The following is a 20,741-nucleotide window of genomic DNA, read 5'->3' as shown; positions in this document are numbered from 1 at the left end:
TTGGAGAAAGTCTTAAGGCCGGCGCATGCTTCTGCAACGGCGTCTGCGGCTTTTCACGCTGTTGTGAAGCAGGACTCATTGTCATTCATGGTTTTCCAAGCGTTGCGCGAGTTGCAAAGCAGTTCCCCGCCAGAACACTAGGCGGAGTAATGTTTTTTGTCGAAGTTGGCAAGTCATGTGTGGCACGAAGTAGAGCCGTTTATTTACATTGCCACGGCGGCTCCTCATAGCCTTTTTCTGGCGGACAAATCCGCCAGTCAGTGACGGGTTATACTAGTGGTCATAGTTTCGGATCTCTTCTGCCAAGAAGAGATTCTATTTGGTCCATATTCGTTCTTCTAAATATTCCGTGCATGAAACCGGAAATGCGACTCTGGAAAGGATGTAGTTAGCAGACCAATCACAGCCTTGCCGGCTACGTGAGGCTTGCGGAGCTTTGCCGTCTAGTTAGAAAAATTGGGCGACGCACGTAAGCACGTAAGAAGGGGTACGTAAGCACGTAAGGGGCCCGGAAGGGCTCTTGCGCTTCCGGGCCCTTGAAAACGCAGAAGCATGCGCCGGCCTTGAATCTTAAATCATCTTCTAAACACAGTCTATGCCTGTATTTAGTTTTCATGCTCATCAGAGCTGAAAACCTCACATAAATATGTGGTGGCAAATGGCATCAAAGTCTTGACAGCGCGTTTGGCCACTGAATGGTACTCTGTGCACAGTCCTATCCAGAAATCTGGCAGAGGCTTCTGATTGAATTCAATTTTAATGGATCCACTTGTTCCGACTTCAATGAGGTTCTCCTGTTCAGAGCCAGGTCTGGGTGAGGGTTCCGGGAGTGAGGAAGTGACAAAAAACGGACTGTGAGGTCGAGAACCGTCAAATCCAGCTAGTTCCCGGCGGCTAGATGCTGCCCTCTCAGAGGGCTAAAGAGTATAGCTACGGGCTGCTTCCTCAAGCTGCTAACATCCTCACTGTGCTGTGTTCCAGGCCACTCGGATATTCCGACCTCCTACTTGAAGAAGAGCAGTGGACTCCTCAGGCACTCATGGAGACATATAGCTTTGCAGTGTTGGCAGTGAATGCAACAGAATTATGTCGATGACAAAATAATGTCATCGACGAAATTATTTCGCTGAATATGGGTATACATGAGTATTTTTGGCAATGCGACTTGGCTATTCACACTATTTAATATTGCATGATTATTTATAGCTCAGTTTGAAAATGTAATGGGCTTTTTCACTTTGAAAACGCGAATAAAATGTTATCCCCGCGTACCCCCTGAACCACTTCATGTACCCCTGGGGGTACATGTACCCCAGTTTGGGAACCGATGATCTAAAGGTTAACCCAGAGCTTGCCATAAATTGCATGAAAGTGCAAAATATCTCAAGAGCGATGATCAAGTAGCTATCCAAATTGAATTAAAATAGAATATTATCTGACTAAATCTGTTCAGAAATCATTGACTAGGATACTACGCAGTTTATATGATAGCTTCTCTTTTTGACAAAAGAAAGCTGTAGAGTCTAGCAGAGTCACAAATGACAGCAATCAGCCAGCCGGTAGAGAACAGTTGCGACACAAAACCTGTTCTCTGAGTGCAGCGGCACAAAGGCTTCTGATAATGGTTCAGAATGACTTTGAAGGACATGGTAATTCTTTCTACAATAATATCGGCTCTATATTTAGACAGCAGGAGAGGCATGAGTTGAGCTGCCAGGAGAGCCGACCGGGGACCCCCAGGGCAGATGTGAGAGGCGTGCAGTATGTAAAAACTCAGCGTGGGCGCAAGTATCCCTCTGCCCACCCTCCAGTTCTTTTCCCTCCACAGTTCAGCAACTTTGTGTATTGATAGCTGATGAGAAAATAAAACACAACCAGAAGGATGTTTTTTTTCCGTTCTTGACAAAACTTCGGGGGAATGCAGGGGTCATCGTTCAGTCATGGGGGCAGGAGGAGATAGTGGGGAAATGCCAGTAATCTGCCTTAGTGAATCGGCAGAGGTTTTAATGCAAGGATTAGAGGACAGCATTACTCGTGCTGCTGCTAAGATGGTGCCACGCTCACGAGCACTAACACAGCTACCACCCCCTCCCTACTGCCTCCGTATCACACGTTTCACACTTTATCACACTCTCCATCCCTCTCTCTTTAACTTCTCTCCCTCTCTCTCACACACATTTGTTCTTGGCCTCTCACCTCTTTGCTTAATTATACCCTTTTGGTTTTCTCGATCTCCACTGTTCTCTGTCTCCGTGCTTTTCCACCCTGCCTCTGACTGAATCTATTCTGCCTCTCTCTGTTATTCTCAAACTGCTCTCATCCCTCCATGCATCCACCATCCAACCGCTGCTTATATGGCTGGCCCTGATTCTGCTTACATAACCTAGGACACCAGACCCAGTTCCCTGTGCTCTCATTCATAACAGTGTTCTTCTCAAAGGATTGTTCCAGTTTGTTGTTCTTTACTTTTGTACTTTTAGCCCCCAGGTTTGTCTGTGATCATATTAACATCATCAGCACACCAAGTTAATGACTGAGATACTGAAACACAGTGAAAACTCCTTGATCAAAACCAAAATTCTCCTTAATCAGGAGGCAAAGTCCAGGGAATGAGTTCATAGTCATGACGCATCTCCTCTATTGGTGTCTTTATTTTTATTTCTTTAGCCATTTTTCACTTTTGGGAATATGCATGTATGATTTGGGAAATGAACAAAGACATTTTTATTGTGCACGGTTGGAATATTCCTTTTACAGATCAGACTCTTTGATGATTCTGGAAATAGCAGATGTATTTAACATAGATATTTAAAACAGTGATAAGGTTTGTTGGATTACTTTCTAAAGATTTTATTTTCAGGGATTTATCTTGCCCAGAGCCTCCAAAGATTTGTCTCACCCACAGCAGGAGATCCATACAAATCATGCACAAACCATATATGTCAGGAAGATGTGTCATCTCTGTCACGGTGGAATTCGCCTTCCAATCTGTTGATTTTTGAAAGGTTTGCTTTTTTTAACACAGCAGCAGCAGCAGCAGCAGCAGCAGTGTGTCATTTAAAATGGCACTGCCAAGTCTCCCTAGCCAGAGCCTGCTTGAATGTCCAAAATCCTCATTAGCAGCCCTGCTTTCCCTCTCACTGTGTGTCATCCACAGACACACTCACACGTTAAACCTCGGTTCTGAAATGACTCACAGCTCTCAGTCTTCACGCAGGTGTTTGCTTCTTGCCTTCCTTCGTCTGGCTCCTCAGCATAGGGTGGGCACATTCTTGCTTCCTACTGTGGAGGATTGCGCTCAACCTGCCCACAACCTCCACTGTCTTTCCTTCGCTTCATCCCTCTCTGCCTTCTGTCTTCCTCCACTTTTATTTGTCACCATACAGCCAGTGTTGGGGAGTAACGGAATACATGTAACGGCGTTACGTATTTAGAATACAAATTATGAGTAACTGTATTCCGTTACAGTTACAAATTAAAAAGATGGTATTCAGAATACAGTTACATTGTTGAAATCAGTGGATTACATGACGGTACTTCTCTGTTTCACAAGTTTATTCACTCTCTCGTAAATCCACCGGCGGCAAAGACCCCCAGGAAGCAGCTGGAGACCAGGGCTGCCGTAAGAGCGCCCGGGCCCCCGGCGGCGTGAAGAAGCCTCACCGCGACCGGCTCGGGACCGTTACAGGCCCGGGACCGTGGCTCTGAGAGAGTTCCGTCGCTACCAGAAATCTACGAAGCTGCTGATCCGCAAGCTGCCCTTCCAGCGCCTGGTGAGAGAAGACCGACCTGCGCTCCAGAGCTCCGCTGTCATGGCTCTGCAGGAGACCAGCGAGGCACGCCGGGTTCACACCGGACACTGAAGCGCCGGGCAGCGCTAATAATATCATCAATAATTTAATGTCATCCATCTTCAAGAACTTCTCCGCTGTTAGCTCCGTTCAATGTCGGGTGTCGAGGGTAAATTACGTATTCTCCACTCAAGCCAATGGGGAGTCCCCCCCTCTCTCTCTCTTTTTATCTTTATGACTGCTTGTGTGTCTGTAGTGGATGGTCAGAAGGGGGCATTTAATAATGTGATTGGTAAAATTGGTAAAATTAAAACTCCAGGACAACAGAAGGGGAATACAAACTATGGGATGCATACTTTATCATTTATATCATATAAAATATGTCATCAATATCTTTTAAAATCATTTTTCAGTGTGTTTCATGGAGCGATACGCTCGCGTCAAGCTCAAACTAAAATAGACTCAACAAAACGATCGCTGCACTGCGCGAGGCAGCCTTGGCGCAGCGCGGGGCTTAAGCCTCCGGTGGGACCCGCACAGAGGTGGGAGTGGATGGGAGCCGGACATCCAGCTGGCCCGCCGCATCAGCCGAGAGAGTTTAAACTGCTGCTGCTCCACTGACTATAACAACGCCGCAATCATACACTTAAAAAATGCAATACAAACCGGAAGTATTCCAAGTATTCAGAATACGTTACTCAGATAAGTTAATGTAATGGAATACGTTACAGATTACATTTTTGGACATGTATTCTGTATTCTGTAACGAAATACATTTTGAAAGTATCCTTCCCAACACTGCATACAGCCCACATGTTTCCCTCACATATCCACAGCTATTGTTCCATTCTCTACATAATCCCCTCCACAGTATCGAGGCCAGTGGTTCACACAGGTTTGTGATCTTGTTCAGCAAACAGGGATGTTGCTTAGTTACACTTCGAAGAAGACAGACTTAAAGTTACTTTAACCTGACATTGTTCATTGTGTTTAATTGTCAGTTTCTGTTCACAATATGATATTATTTTGTTTCATTTTTTCATTTTCGTTTTTCAGACATGTAGGAAACATTGGTGGACACATAAGCTATATCCTGGAGTGGTTAATGTTTTCAATGATAAGTGACTAAATCTGACAGGTGGTGATAGAATTAGCATCATGGCTCATTATTACTAGTATGAGCTATGTTACCTATGTGACCAGCTAACTTGGCTTTTGAACATTTTCCTAGTTGACTAGTTTATACAACCATAAACCAGCCTTCCAGCGTTAAGTAAACATCCTGCATGTGGAGAATTTCAGTTTAACAGATTTTAAAGCGGACAATTTGTGTCTTATTTTGCTGTGAAAACCCAATGACTAGATCATTAGAATAGGATTGCTTGAATGAACAGTTTAGGTGTAATCTCTGGAGAGCGAGCTGTGTGTCCCGGCCCAGCGGTTCCAGCTGATAAGAGGGAGATTACAGGGATGATTTACCACAGATTAAACCGCCGGCTCTTCCGGTGCTGTCACTTCCAGATCACCGCTCACGCCAGCGCCTGAAACTTTAATGACGCTGCAATTTGCAGGACAACTGGCAAAAAACAAAACTCGTTTGGTTTACAAGACTCTTAAGATTTGTTTTTGTCCTCACTGACTGGAGGTTTTTTGTCAATCCACTTCGACATTATGTCAAATCGCTATAGAGCATCGAAATCCGTTTTCTGTTCTTTTTCATGATCCCTTTTTGTATTGGTGAGGTGAAATTCAAGCTGGAGCCCATATTGAAAAGGATTTTGATATATATGTAAATATGTACATGTCATTTTTTGTACCCTTTTGGCTCCCATCTACCTGAAGTACTAAACCTGCTACTTTACCCACATCGAACGCTTACTAATCTGATAAAAAAAATGTCCTTTGGGTGCTCTCAGGTATTATATTTGCTCATCGTGATTATAACTTCTATTTTTTAACAAGTGTAGATAAGGTTGATCTGCCCAGATATTCCAAAAGTTCTTGGTCAAATCCTTTACACATCACAGCTCTCTGACTAGACGTCTATTTCCATTTTACTATGTCCTCCACTGATGTCAGAAGTATCATTAAAGAGCACGGAGGAGAATTACTTTTGGATGAGGCTGTGAATAATCTGGCAACGGAGAGGACGAGCACACGAGTAAATCTTTGCAGGACTCCGACAAATCTGAAACCCCATCCATCCGCAAAATTCTCCCGAGCATATGGCCTGTCGACGTCCCACCAGGCTTTTCCACTCTGCCCTGCCAAGCTAATTCAAGAGTGACTCTCCAGCAGAGATTCTATTAGCAGGCATAACAAGAGTGGGTCCTTAAATACACCCTCTCTGCTCATTGGTCAAGCTGCAGAGGGAAACAAACACTTTTTTTCCATTACTCGTATTCTTAAATGCAGAGATTTAACTTGTGAGGAAGTGTCCAATCTAGCTTTGAGTCTTTCACGGTGTCGGAGCAGGACAGCGTGTTTACATTCGTCTGCAGAAACGAGGCCTGGGAAACATGGAGGCAAACCTGTCCTTGAACCTGAAGCTGACAGATCTGTTGAAGGCGAGGCTTGGTGGTTTCGCTTTGTAAAAAATAAAACAAGCTGACAACTGGAGAGCTTTAAAACCACTGACATTTACGGTATTAGCTCTCAAACCTTCAGCCAGCATTAAGAGCGTGAAGAGAGAAAGACAGAGAAGACAGCTGATAAGAGAGAAAGAGAGGAGGGAGTAGCAGGGAGAAAAAAAGAGAAGGATGGAGGGAAAGTGAGCAAGCGAGAGGAGGGGGTGGATTTCTACCATAAACTGCATTTGACCAGTTTGACCAATGTTTACATGATAATAGGCTACACGTACATACAGACCATGCATACTGGTTATATTATCACGTAAGCAACTCTGAACACTGGACGATACTGAGATACTGGAGTTTTATATAAGCCTGTGAATGACTACCGGGCCTCTTTGAATCATACTTAGGTCTCTGCCATCACCATGGCTACAACCTACACTAGTGTGGAGGCGCACTCCACATCTCTCTCCTGCTTTCCCTGGCAAGCCGATCCTACAGTCGTGGGTTAACATAAAGTAATGGGTGTTCAGGGTCTGCGACTTTATCTTTCTTTGAAAAGCTTGACAGGTGCTCTTAGCTTTTGACTGCCTGTATCTGACTTATAAAAGAATATTAAAAACCTTTGAAATTACTGTTTGTTTTCAACCTCTAATTGGTCGTCTTTGCCCTCCTCTGTACATGATGTTAAGATGAAGCAGTGTTCTTGAGGGCCACTTTGCATAATCGTCCGTGCTCTTACATTATCAGTTTTTTTCCTCTCTCACAGACTTTCCTTGTGCAAAGATGCCACAAAGTACTTTGACAGTGATACAGGAGTCCTGGAGGTTCCAATGACAGTGCAAGTAGCAGGCCAGGTATGTATGGTACTATACACTGTGTAGAATCAGTGTATTTTACAGTACAGCTCTCTGTGATCATGTAAACAGTGAACCTATCCTGCCATACCGGGCTTGTGTCCTACTTTGTCCCTCACAGAAACAAACTCAAGGTTGCAACATATTTAGCTGGTAACAAGCTAAAATTATCTCCCACCTCCAAGGCCCAGTTAGTCCACAGGCGTCAATAAGCAGAGCGTAAAGGTCATTTCACATTATTTTACTGAAAATGTCTCCTGAAGCTCAAAAGATGGGAGGGACCTGTGAAGGAATTTACAGTGTGTGTTATTCTCTTATTCCATCCTGGACATGTTACATGTTAAAATGCATTCCTATTGTTCTGTTGTTTTTACTCAATTTCCTGCCTTTCATGCTAAGCTCTTATGGAATGAGGGATACTATTTTTATAGTGCCTTCACATATTGCCTCTATCATTATTGGTGAATGTCAGGCAATGGAGTCCCCTCAGATAAAGAAGACAAGATACTCACTAGAGTTCCTAATTAGAAATAATGTGTGTTTACCAGACAGGTGGTTCCTGGAAGATAAAGTCTTACATAACTAATACTTAGTTATTTTTTAGGGCATCAAAGTTTCCTTCTGAAACAGGTAAAAAATAATTTAGCACATAAAAATGTTTGTAGAGAAGTTAATTCACAGCTTCCAAGGTTTATTTTGGTACGAAACAGTCAACCAATGACCTGTTACCGTGGTAACAATCATGCTTTCTAGAAAACTGGTAACCTAAACTGCAATCTAAACAAATTAACTTCGAGATCTGGGGTTAATCTTTGAAGCCTCGGCTTCAGTCTTTTTCTGTCTTTTGTTTTCAACTGCAACAAGGATGTACCTCTTTACACCTGTTGCTGTATACTGACATCATCGTTGTTCCTCTCAACAGCTACACTTCAAAATATATTCTTCAGGGTGCAGCTTGTATTTTGAAATATGAAAACAATAAATTCAGAAATCCTTGAAGTGGAAAATCAAATCCTGACAACAGCCGCATTCCTTTAACTTGTCAGCTGCAGCTTTATTAAAAAACACACTCAGCAGCTGCTTAAACATTTGTGTTGCATCAATGCCAGTCCTCTTTCTCAGTCAATTTAAATCTGGTGCATCTTCGTCCACCCCCTTTTCCCTTTCCCTACGAGGATGAGGAGAGGGGAGTGTGGGGGTGGGTGGGGGAGCCAAAAGAATGGGCCAGGATGCTCCTGTGGAGCACTAAAGCTGTCACCCCTACCCCAGGCCCTGAGCTTTTGGCATTTACCCAAGTGCAAACATACACACACACACACACATTGTTGTACGGTCACCAGACGACACAGCAGCAATGGTGCAGACACCAGTAAACCAGGTCATGTGCTGAGCACTGACACGACTCTAGAAGACGTCATCTTGACTCAATGAAGCACTGCTCACAAAATCATAAGATTATTTAGTTTTCTGTAGATGTATTATTTACCCAAAGGAGTCAAATAACCTGGTGATCCTGAACAAACCTTCCAGGGACCAATCCAACACACACACACACAGTCTTGTGTACCAACCACTCAATGATGGAGGATGACTAAACTGGCCTTGTCTTAAACATTGATGTTGCTTTTAATATACATTTAAAGTGCATATATGTGTGAAATCACAGACGTAAAAATTCAAAATTTTTGATAAAGGAACATCAACTCATCCTTGTGCCATGTTCTTTGTTCTCCTTTCAGTTTTTTTTCCTACAGTCTGAATGATGTGAAAATATACAATTAAGATTTTAGATGTGATACCAGTGCCAAGCAGATTTCAGAACAGACACTGGAACCATGTTATGTAGCGTAAATTCAAAACATCCTGATTTACACACGTTCACATGTTGGTTGGATAAAATATAGAGAATCCACATTAAATGCAGGTCTGTAAAGATGCCCCATGTTTGTGTGTTCAGGTGCAGCCTGTCCATTATACAGTGCAGGCAGTGGTGACTTGCACAGACCTGCAGTTCGAGCCCACGGAGGTGGACTTTGGCTACTGTTCCGTTTTCCATTCGGTCAGGAGCCGCGTTCGCCTCTCCAACCTGTCCCTGCTGCCACAGGCGTTTGGCTTCCTGGGAGTTCCAGAGGTACTGCATGAATAACACAAGCTTCTATGACCTCAGTTTGCTGTTGTACGAATTTCTTTTCCTGGGTTAAATGTTAATGTATTTATGCAGTACAGTAACCTGAATCCAGACACTATTCACTGAAAACTACAAAATGGAGAGGAGTCGAGTGTGTTCAGTGCTAGCCTCAACCATCCTGTCACTAGTTTTGTCTCATTTGCAGCTGTAATGCTATATGCTAACAGTGATCAATTAACAGTAAGGTTTTTACACAGTGAGGTAAAATCTAGAAAACAAATTTGAGCTGTTTTTGATTGTGTTTTCCCACATTACAGTGTATTGAGGTCCAGCCTAATGATGGCTTTGGTACTCTGCTCCCACAAGAAACCCTGGACCTTGATCTGATTTTCAGTGCCAACGAAGCCAGAGAGTACAACTTCCAGCTCACCTGCAAAACTGAAATTAACAGGTTCACTTGTAGTACTTTATAAAAATTTGTATGATTTATATGGATGTTTTTTATGGGACATTGATTTATGGAATGGGGAAATCTGGTTTGATTGCTATCTGATTTATTAATTGATTAAATGATATGTTTGTTAATTTATTACTTAACATTTTCTTTTCCTTTTGCATCAGAGATTTCCTGCTGTCCTGCCGAGCAGTAGGTGTCCGCCCTCCCCTTGAGCTCTCCCATTCTGTGATCCAGTTTAGAGCCACGGCCCTATGTGGCAACTCCAAAGCCATAATTTACCTCACAAACCCTCACGCCAACCGTAACCAATCCAAACAACCAGCAACGCCAGGGGTCAAGAACGTCACGACTGCTGAAGGACCCAGGCTGTTCTCCTTCGCCCTACCCAAGGATTCGGACATCAGCATTACACCTTCAGTAGGACGCCTGCTCCCCGGACAGGTTGAGTAAAACCCATCATGTGTTTACCTTAATGTTAAAGGGGCACTCGAGAGATTTTACCTGAAGATTTAACTAAATAGTAGATTGATCGTCCTGAGAAATGAAAAAACAACTCTGAATTCCCCGTTGGAGCTGTTGAGAAGCTTCGACAGGTCTAAGGACACAAACCTGATGAGGAAATCTGCATTGTTTTGTAACACATCAGAAAGTGGAGGGCAGGTGGGGTTTAAAAAGACAACAGAAACACAACCTATTATTTTACTATGTAATCAAACTAAACCTTGGACTATGAAGTAATCTGGTATTGTCCCATTATGACTTTTGCCACAGATATGTAACAATCTCAAAACTCACAGATCTCAGAGGGAAGATGTTGCTGTTCAGTTTAATTCAATAGAGTTGTAAATAATTACAGTGAGACAAACAAGGGTCGCAGCTGCGACTGACTCACAACAGAGGATTTCATAGTGTAACACCGCACTCTACTGGACGCCTGATGGAAGTGAACAAGTTCTCATTCTTTTGCATCGTCTGTGCATTAATATCAATGAGTACAGAACACAATAAGAAAAATAATGAATCAAAATGTTATATTCATCAGACAGTTTGAACATCTTTGCAGTTTACTTGCTCTGGATTGTATTTGAAGTCTCTATACTGTGTTTATAGAAAAGATTTATCGATTGTATTTATATTTCCAAACTGATAACAGAGGCCCACAGGGAGAAATCCAGTAAGCACTGCGACTGTGTGACAGGGGGATTATAAATCTCAATCCACTTGATGTGGTTCACGTCATATGAGAAACCGTGGAACACACACTGCCCAAAAAGTAATTTAGACTTCGAAGTATGGATCAGAGTAGAGATTAAAATCACTAGGGTTTAAGACTACTGCAATCTGAATGTCATTCTCCAGTTTCCTGAAAATGTGTTCGACACAAAACACAATACTGATCACCAGTTCCTTGAAACAATTAGTGTGAGCGATTGACCACATCAGAGGTAGCCAACACGATGCCCGCAAGCACCTGGTCGCTAAAAGGCAGTCAATGAGTTCCTGCAAGGCAGTTCTAAAATTAACATCATAGTCACCAGAAGAGCTCAGTAAAAAATTGCATACATATTTTTAAGTTTAACATCGCAGAGATTTTTTTTTTTAATTAAGCTTTGCTTTATGGTGTGACGTGGTAAGTACCGTCAAGCTTAATGTTAAGATTAGGTTGAGGGCTGAGTGCAAAATATGGGGGTCTCTGAAAGCCTCAATAGAAAAATTCTGGGGGGTCTCTGGAAAAAAACTATGGGAATTATTTGTCACCTAGTATATTCAATATAAGGTAGGCAGGGTTTCCACTACGTTTATTTTGCAGTGGCAGCCTGTCGCTGCTTCCTGATTGGGGCAGAAACACATTGGTATTCTTGTACCGTGCTGTATTAACCTGCCGCAAGTCCTCCCTCTGACCTGCGCTCACTTTGCACAATAAACACCAACACTAATCCGAAGTTATTAGGACCTAAACAGTATTGAGAATTACTTTGTGTTTGTTTTATTAGGTTGAAAATTTATGAGACGTGTATTTAAACAGTTTGTCCACAAGCAGTTCACCTGCCACACACAACATGAGACTACACGTGACACGCACATCAGGGTTAAAGTGACCGGAACGATCCGGACACATGATCCGACATCATCGATTACTGTCTAAATACATGAGATGGTCAGTTTGTGTGAAGAAGGACAGAGACTGGCAGATAGTCCTGTACATACAAAGTCCTGCAGGAAAAAGATAAGTTCTAACAGCAGATAATGTTTTTAACGTAATTGTTGCAGAAGAAGTGATGAACCGTTTATCCAGGAATATAAATATGAAACAAGTCTTTTTAAAATTGATTTTAAAAGTTGTTTCTTAGTCTGCAGGCAACAATTTTACAAAACCACAGCACGTTAAGAACATTAATATTTGATAGTCTGGGACATTATATATATTGAAAGTATCCCTCCTTATGATTCTCTACCCTTCAGGTAGCTTTCAGTCCTAAAGAGGTCACTGATCCCTTACATGCGACCATCTCTCCTCTCACCAGAGATGCCAGGTTCAGGTGACGTTCCAACCCAGACTGCTGGAGCAAGATATCAGAGAAGAGGCACTGCGTGTTCTCCAGCGAGCCAAGCTGCTCCGCCAGAAGGAGCTGGAGAGGAAGAGACTCAATGAACAGGAGGTAACTTCACACACACACACACACACACATCTACTCTACTGACCCCCTCTGCTGGTGAGAGAGTTTGAAATTTGGACACTCTTCGTCAGCGTGCAGATTTTTTTTAATCTCTTTCATAACCACACTTGCACAAGGATTTGAACCGTTGTATGAACCCATCACTCATGTTTATGTTTGTGATATAAGACTAAAAAGGAGATCCCAGTGGAACCCGCCAAAGGAAAAAAATCACCTGCAAATCGAAAGCAAAACAAGAAGCCAGATGAGCCAAAGACAGACCAACAATCAGAATCACCAAATCCTGCCGACATACAGCCAGGGTGGGAGTTTTTTTTGTCTTGGTCCTCACTTTTTATCAAACTTGATTTGGAAAACATGTCTAGTTTGCCGAAGGGTAATGCCTGTGAAGTAAAAAATCATTAATAAATATTCTATTGCCAAAAATCAAAGATTAGGTCTGCATAAAGAGAATAAATTATTCTTAAGGAAATATCTTTCACATGCTCCCCGAAGGCCCGTCTCTGTAAGTAGGCTATACCCAATTAATAACTTGTTTAGAAGTCTCAAATCCAACAACACTGAAATATACATTACACACAAAGCTTTTACTTGTACAGTCTCTCTTCTGCCAAAGCATAAGTGGTTTCATCAGCATTCCCTCTTCTCTTGATTTGCACTGATCACACCACAAACACAAAGGATTTCATTGTGCAAAATTTAAGGAGTGCTTGTTGATTTATTTAAATGTGTGGGGTCTTTTGCTTCTAGGTCAGTGCATTATGAGCAGGCCAGGGCCTCTCTGCTGTGCTCCGTAACTCAGCGCTGGAGCGACTTCATCGTTCCCTGCTTCATATCAGATGGAGACCAACCTGACGATGACAGACAGGCCCCACCGACATGGAGGTAACACATGGAGTCCACCTCCGTACGTAGGCAACATGTCAGCCCGGGGAAGTTTCAGAACTTGACGGAGAATATTCAGGAATAGACAACATGTTGTTTTGAACACACTCTTGTTCAAAAGAAACAATAATAATACAGATATACACAATATAATAAGGCATGTGACTTAGTGAGCTTTAGTGGGAAGTGTTCTTTCATACCAGAGGAAGGAAAGTTGTAGCTTCAAATATGCTGTACAGATATGAAACTGGTATCAATGGGCCTCATTCACCAAGAGAGAGAGACCAGGAACAGTTGTGTAACCATCACATTTGAGGTCTGTCAGACTGGTTGTTATAATGAAAATAATAATAATAATCTTCAATTGTACCCCGGGATAATCAGGTGTTTCAGCCTTTTTTATTGCAATAAGGTTATAGCCGTACCTGAGGGTTCGCTGAGGTTGAAGGTAAATCTGACTGTCTACTGGCTTGTATGGCAGTGCTATGAAAGCCATGTGGCTCGCTCAGTAGATCAGACGTCATAACCTCTTTCCCTTTTTAAACTAAACTAATACCAACTCTCATAGGCAGCAGAGTCAGAAGATGTCCTATTTAAGAAACTACACCAAATGTGGTTGCAGTAAAAGTGAGACAAAAGGAATAAAGGAGTTAAAACAACACACTAACAGAAGAGTTACAAATCGCATGTTAAAAAAGCTTTCCTATAAAAAATATATTGTAAGCAGGGATTTAAAGATAGATAGGTATTAAGTTGGTGAATCTAATCTCGTCAGGCAATGAGTTCCAGAGCCTCGGGCCCTGACAGAGAAAGCCCTGTCACCCTGAGTAGCCAGCCTTGACCTCGGGACAGCTAACAAGGACAGGCTTGCCGGTCTCAGTGTGCGACTGGTATGGTACGGAGTCAAGAGCTGTGAAATGAAAGTAGGAGCCAGCCCATGTTGAGCTTTAAAAGTTATTAGAGAATCTTAAAATCAATCCTGAATTAAACTGGCAACCAGTGGAGGAAAGCAAGGATTGGTGTGATATGAGACATCTGGTTTGTTTTAGTTAAACTACGAGCAGCAGCATTTTGAACAACTTGCAAACAAGTTACTAAGGTATAAAGTGCATTGCAATAGTCCAGACGTTGAAAGACAGAGGCATGTATTAGCTTTTCTATGTCAGGGAGAGATAGAACTGATTTAATTTTGGAAATTTCATAGATGGAAGTAACATCTTATTGGTGTGTGTTTTAAAATTCAGTTGGTAATCAAATGTGACACCTAGATTTTAAGTTGTTGTTTTAATATTGGTTGCCAGGGGCCATATTACATATGATAGTTTTATTCCTATGTTTTGCTGTATAAATTCATACCTGATTTTCCACTCCCAGCTCACCAAACATATGTTCCCAACAACTTTTTATTAAGTTTAATTGCAAAACATTTTACCCAAATCAATTATATGAATCTGTGTCCATCAGCATGAAAACAAGAATTCTCCCGACTCAACCTGCTTGAATGAAGTGTGAGCTACTATCCACATTCCTGATTTCATAGCTTGTCATGTCCCCACATCTCTTCAGTGCCTTCAACACGCTCTACTTGAAGCTGCAGTGTCCTGCTGTCAGGCCCTCACTATTGGTGATTTCCAATAACGGACAAAACATCATAGACTTCCATCAGGTGGCAGTGGGTGAGTCATTCTGAATGTTTGTGTGACTCAATGGTTCTTAACACACTATAAATGTTCACTTTCAAAACACCTCAAACCCCTTTTTGTATTTGTGTCTTCTGCTTTTAGGACAGAGGGTGTTTAAGAAGTTTACAGTTCAGAACATTTCCAATGAACCCTTGGATGTATCCTTTCTGCAGAACCAGCGCTCAAGTGCTAATAGAATTAACAGCTGCTAATGAATTTACATTTCTGCTTCATCTTAGCCTTAATCTTAGATACTGTGATTTTTAATCAGACTTTCCGCTCTAACATTGTATCTACTTCCCTAAAACTGGGTTGTTTCCTGATCATAATGCCTTCTTGTTGTGCTCATCCATTTGTCTTTTACAGTTTCACTATTTCAAAGAGGTTATGCCAAATACATGAATGACTTCAAGCAACAAGTGAATGTTTTAAAAACTGAAAAATCTAAGAACTTTATCAATAAATGTTTTCTTACTTAACTATAAGTATTCACCATCACACACAGTTTGTTAAAGTATGTTCAATCCAGCTGACAAACAAACCAACTAACGCTAAGGGCCGAAAACATAACCTCCTTGGCACAGGTCAATATTAATAAATGATAGTGATGACCCTTCACAGTTCTTTTCTTTGACCATACACAAGCTGAGGACGTCACTGCTGGACATCCATGGACCAATTTCTCTCCTCAATGCTCTCAGATGCATTAGACCAGGAGGAAAACACACTCTGTTGTTTTCCTTCAGTCCAGATCAGGAGAAAACGGTGGGTTGGAATTCATTGTGAAGCACTGGTTTATTGCTGGATTCTAACAAAGAGTAAACATACTGTTTATCACCAGTGTGTCACACTTCTCAACAATAATGAATGACCCAGACGTCAACAAGTTAATTATTCTAAATTAGTCCTAGATCCCATGTTAGTCCACCGATTTGCCATTGCAAGTCTCAAAAGAAAGTTAGTGATTCCCTATTGAATATTAAGACCTTACCCTCCCCACTTCCTCTATTCTCCAGTACTGTGAGACTCTGGACATCTGTGACCATAAAATGAGCCTGGAGGTGACACTGCGTGGGGAGGGCGTGGTCCCCGATGTCACCTCGTCCCACCCTGGAGGTCTTTTCGACTTCGGCTGTGTGATGGAGAAGGAGAGCACCTCACAGGTCGTAAAGGTCAGTCGAGAGAAGAAGTGTGAGAGCTTGATTGATAACATAACTGCGAGTGTGTTGACTGTTAATATGCATTGATTGCATGGCATCACTTTGCATCCTTGGTAACAACATTAAGCTTGGTTGTGTCTGCAGTTGCACAACAACTCTGCGGTGGATGTGAGTTTCAGGGCGCTGCTTGCCAGTCTGTCTCCCCCCCGGCCTCAGAGTGCGGCTGAAATTGTCACCGTCATGCTGGGTGACTACACAGTTGTGGGTAAGCTGAAATGAAGCTGTACGCTAATATTCTAATGTAATGTACTTTACGGATACAGTCAGTTTGTGTGGTACAAATAGCATTAAAATGATTAAATAGTATTTAGCTATACTGCACTTGTTGTACTGCTTATACTGTATGTTTCTATAGCATCACAAGCTTCCCTTTACATGATTTACATGGTTAGTACAATTTTAAGTTGAGCAGTCAAGCCATCCAGGCCGATATATTGGTTAGTGCAGGTTGATTGCAGATAGTATCAGTGTATATGTCAGTAGGTCAGTGAGATGATTTCCCAGCTGTAAAAAATTCCACTCAGTATTTATCTTGGTCACATTGATTAAAACTGAAAAGTGTTTTTGTGTATCAGCCGTACTATTAGCTGACATAGCACTATTAGACATAGTGATGGCAATCTATCTGTTGTATGTTAAACAGGAACCCAGAACTACAGTGGGCAAAGTGTGTTCAGTGCAGGTCCAGTGAAGGGCAGCATTGCTCCAGGGCAGAGCCAAGACATCACTGTCACCTTCCAGCCTGACCACCAGTCTGTCAAATATTCTGACAAACTCACCATACAGCTCATGAATAAGGTCAGTAATAGTAACATACACACACAGGCACACACACACACACACACACACACACACACACACACACACACACACACACACACACACACACCTGCACAGACCCACCCTTTAAGCATTTATTGCATTTCTTTACACAACTTGACCTTGGCCTTCATCACTGGTTGTAAAAGTCATCACTTGGCCCAGGCTGTCAGCTCGGGACCATCTTGTCCAGATGTACTAAATGCACCTGTATGTTCTCTACTCTCTCTTGTCTTCATGATATCACAACCTCACCACTGTGTCATTTCTGCCTCTCAGAGTGAAGTGTGTGTGATGGATCTGAAGGGGGCCGCCTCCTTGCACAACATGTATCTACACGGAGGAGATGTCTTGAACGTGCCCTTCGAACCCCTCCTCCTTCCACTGACACTTGGTCAACCTCAGCCCAAAGGTAGAAAAGCCTCCATCTCCCTAACTCCTTCCCCTCTGCTGATGTTTTACTGGAACACAAAGTCAGTTTGAACGAGCTCTGGAAATGATCTGTGAAAATTGATTTTAGCTTCAACCGCAGCACGTTATCTCAGTTATTGACTTCAACAAGACAGGGAAGTCAGGTAGGGAAAATAAAGACCCTGGCGCTATGAAGATGACGAATAACTCCCTGACACATTCCATGATTTATGCAAGCAAGGCCAGTACCTGAGAAGTAGTAATATATGCTAATCGTAGCATGCTGACAGCACATAGGCTCATCACCAGCAGTCAGATAATATTCCACTACAGAGGCCATGTGTGAGAATAGGCCCACCTGCTTCACAAGGCTATTGTGAGTTTGACTAAATCAGACAGATGTTGGTTTGTGCATTAAAATCACATCAACGACTGGATGAGACGTTAGATCTCTGCTGATTGTGTAACAGACACAAGGCTCCTGCAGGAAAGAAGATGTAATGTTGAATGTTGATGACACCCAGCAAAACTGGCATCTGTGAAGTTTGCATATTTTTTTAAAGAAAGATGATACTATAGGACAATGTGTTTTATTTATCCTTCACTATACACTTTGTATCCTTGATGTCTTTTCTGACCATTTTCCATATAGGCAGACTGTTGCTTTCATTCATTTCCCTACAGTATAAAACCAATCAGACTCTTGAAACATGCTCATACTGAACATGAGGTGGGCATTAATCCATGTTAATGTCACATTATTATTGTGTGATATTACAGTTCCATTACCATGTAGGCTAATATCTGCCCTTTGTCTGAAAATGTAAACATTTATATTTAAGTATCTATGTAATGTAATGTTTAAAGTCGAACCAAGTAGTGAAGCCATGTTCAAGCTTAGTGGTGCTGTAAGCTAAATGCTAACACTAGCATGCCAACATGTTACAACGTAGGATGTAATGTTCAACATGGTTAGCTTAGTTTATCTTGGCTCTTAAAATATTTAAAGCAAAGTGTTTAGACAAATTCTAATTTTGACCTGATAGCGCTGTGTAGAAGGCCTGTGTCAAATTTCACCAATTCCCAGACTGACAGATTCTTTTTGCGATCACTAGAGCCGAGCCACTAGCACTGCATTCAAAGTTATAAATCAGGTCACTTGCTTTTTTTTAATGTTTAACTGGGATTCAAATGAACTGTGCCAGAAAACTCCCTTCAAGAGAAGTTAAAGTCTGTATGACTTAAATGTGCTAAAACTGCTGACATGACCCTCTTTCTATCTAGATGAGTCAGATGGGAGTTCAGAACCCCGCTTCACGGTGCTGGTGACCCTACGGGCACGTTACAGCGGGGGTGCCTTCACGCCTGCAGTCAGGGAGCTGCAGGTGGGCTGCATCTCCTCCAATAAGAAGGTACTGGGACTGCATGAGGAACCACAGAGGCAATTAACAAACTGCTAATGCAGTTTTCAACAAGTGAACTGACATGTGTCGTAGGAGGGTTGATAGCTTATTTCAGGCAGGAAAGGAATAAACATCACACATACTTGAAGGTTCAGTGTGTAAGATTCAGGGGAAAAGGATCTTTTGGCAGAAATTAAATATACAATAATTGTAGCGATGTTTTCACTAGTGTTTAATCAATCTAACCCTTTTGTTTTCTTTACCCTCGAATGGCCCCTTTATCTTTAAATACTTTATATTTACATTAGGAGCGGGTCCTCTCTATGGAGGCCGCCATGTAATTTACAGGAGCCCAAACTGGACAAACTAAACACCATTTGAGTTTTTATGACAACTGAAGGCTACCACAGGTTCATGTTTGGAAGGGGAGGGTGGGGTGAGGGGGGATCATGCAAATTCACTCACTGCATTCTACACACTGATCCTTTAACAGAATTTACTATCACTATTATTCTATATCCTTATTATTCTGTATGTTAATTTCTTCATTATTCAACTGCCCTTAGGTTGTTTCATTGTCTCTAAGCTCATTGTACCAATTTGTTTGCAGAATGGTGAGTTTTTCTTGGATAATGTGGCGTCCCTTCAGCAACAGGGCTTCAGTATAGAGCCCATCAAAGGCACAGTGGAGGCAGGCCACAAACGCACCATCAAGGTCACATGGATCCCCCATAGTGGACACAAGGTGAGAAAGAGACCACTTTCCTTTCCTAAATTATTTACAGAAGCGAGTGCATAAAAACGTCTTACAAATGAATCAGTCAAAAGTTTAAACTGTGTCAGTTGGGATTTGATGGCAAGATGTGGACTTCATACCTGCTCCATATTAAATGTGATGCTTGATGATTAATTGAATCGATGAATACAAAAGTCAAAGCATCTTTAGGTAAAATTGTATTTGTTGATCGCCAACTCTGTAACAGGACATCAGGTCCCTAAAAAAATAGTCCGGGGTGAAAGTCTGAAAAGTCTTCGCTCAGCTTTTTTTCTTCCTGAGAAAGATTGTGGAAACTCAGAATTTTGCTCATTCTACAAAAAGAAAAATAGGTTTTCGATCAAGCAAATACTTGTAAACTATAAAAATTTGTAAATCATCAACCTTTTAAATCCTGTGTCTTTTGTACCTTTAACTTCACTATTTGTTTGTGCATACTCTCCGCTCACCAATTGTTTATGTGCGTGTGTGTGTGTGTGTTTGTGTACGTGTGTGTGTGTGTGTGCACGTGTAACACCATTCAGCCCTATGAGGTGGTGGAGACATGTGTGCCTCTTACTGTTAAGGGGGAGGAGAAGCAGGTTTACAGAATCACCTTGATGGCTTTTATCTCCCACACTGCTGACTGACCTCTGATGCACCTGGATGACGTCCACTGTGGAGACCTGGTCACACACACACACACACTGAAACTATACACAGATATGCCCTATACTGTATATTCAGTGCATGTATGAATTCCCTATTCGACATAAATAAAAATGAAAGGTAGTAAGAATTGTCTGAGAATTTAATTTGAACCATTTCATTCTACCACACAGTCACAGTGTACACTACATCCTCATTGTGTTATACTTGACAGCAACATAAAGTAGAAGATACAGTTACTAGAAATGTAGATGATTAAATGCTGCATTACTGTAAAGCCGTGGGGATCACAACACTCCACTCAAGGACAAAGCTTTAGTGGCTTTTGACATTTTTGCTAGTTTTCTTACAGACTAGATGATTCAGATGTAGCGGAGAAGAGCTTCAAACTACTGTTCACCACTTCACGCACTT

The 20,741-nt window shown here is 42.0% G+C and overlaps 1 protein-coding gene across 1 annotated transcript in view; it reads left to right on the top strand.

Moving 5' to 3' along the window:
• The window catches only part of cfap74 (cilia and flagella associated protein 74), a 54,190-nt gene extending 33,882 nt beyond the window's left edge, over window positions 1-20,308 (top strand). Inside the window, 18 exon segments of the mRNA XM_061074641.1 lie at window positions 7,134-7,221; window positions 9,179-9,352; window positions 9,667-9,800; window positions 9,971-10,247; window positions 12,332-12,466; window positions 12,653-12,807; window positions 13,235-13,369; window positions 14,936-15,045; window positions 15,154-15,209; window positions 15,697-15,816; window positions 16,068-16,223; window positions 16,356-16,476; window positions 16,755-16,758; window positions 16,877-17,069; window positions 17,370-17,502; window positions 18,786-18,913; window positions 19,515-19,649; window positions 20,204-20,308. Of these exon segments, the coding sequence (XP_060930624.1) occupies window positions 7,134-7,221; window positions 9,179-9,352; window positions 9,667-9,800; window positions 9,971-10,247; window positions 12,332-12,466; window positions 12,653-12,807; window positions 13,235-13,369; window positions 14,936-15,045; window positions 15,154-15,209; window positions 15,697-15,816; window positions 16,068-16,223; window positions 16,356-16,476; window positions 16,755-16,758; window positions 16,877-17,069; window positions 17,370-17,502; window positions 18,786-18,913; window positions 19,515-19,649; window positions 20,204-20,308 (2,359 nt within the window).
• The last annotated feature ends 433 nt before the right edge of the window (window positions 20,309-20,741 follow it).

The sequence above is a fragment of the Limanda limanda genome, chromosome 7 (genome assembly GCF_963576545.1).
Source record: "Limanda limanda chromosome 7, fLimLim1.1, whole genome shotgun sequence".
Lineage (NCBI taxonomy): Eukaryota > Metazoa > Chordata > Actinopteri > Pleuronectiformes > Pleuronectidae > Limanda > Limanda limanda.
This window is presented reverse-complemented; position numbering and strand designations above follow the sequence as displayed.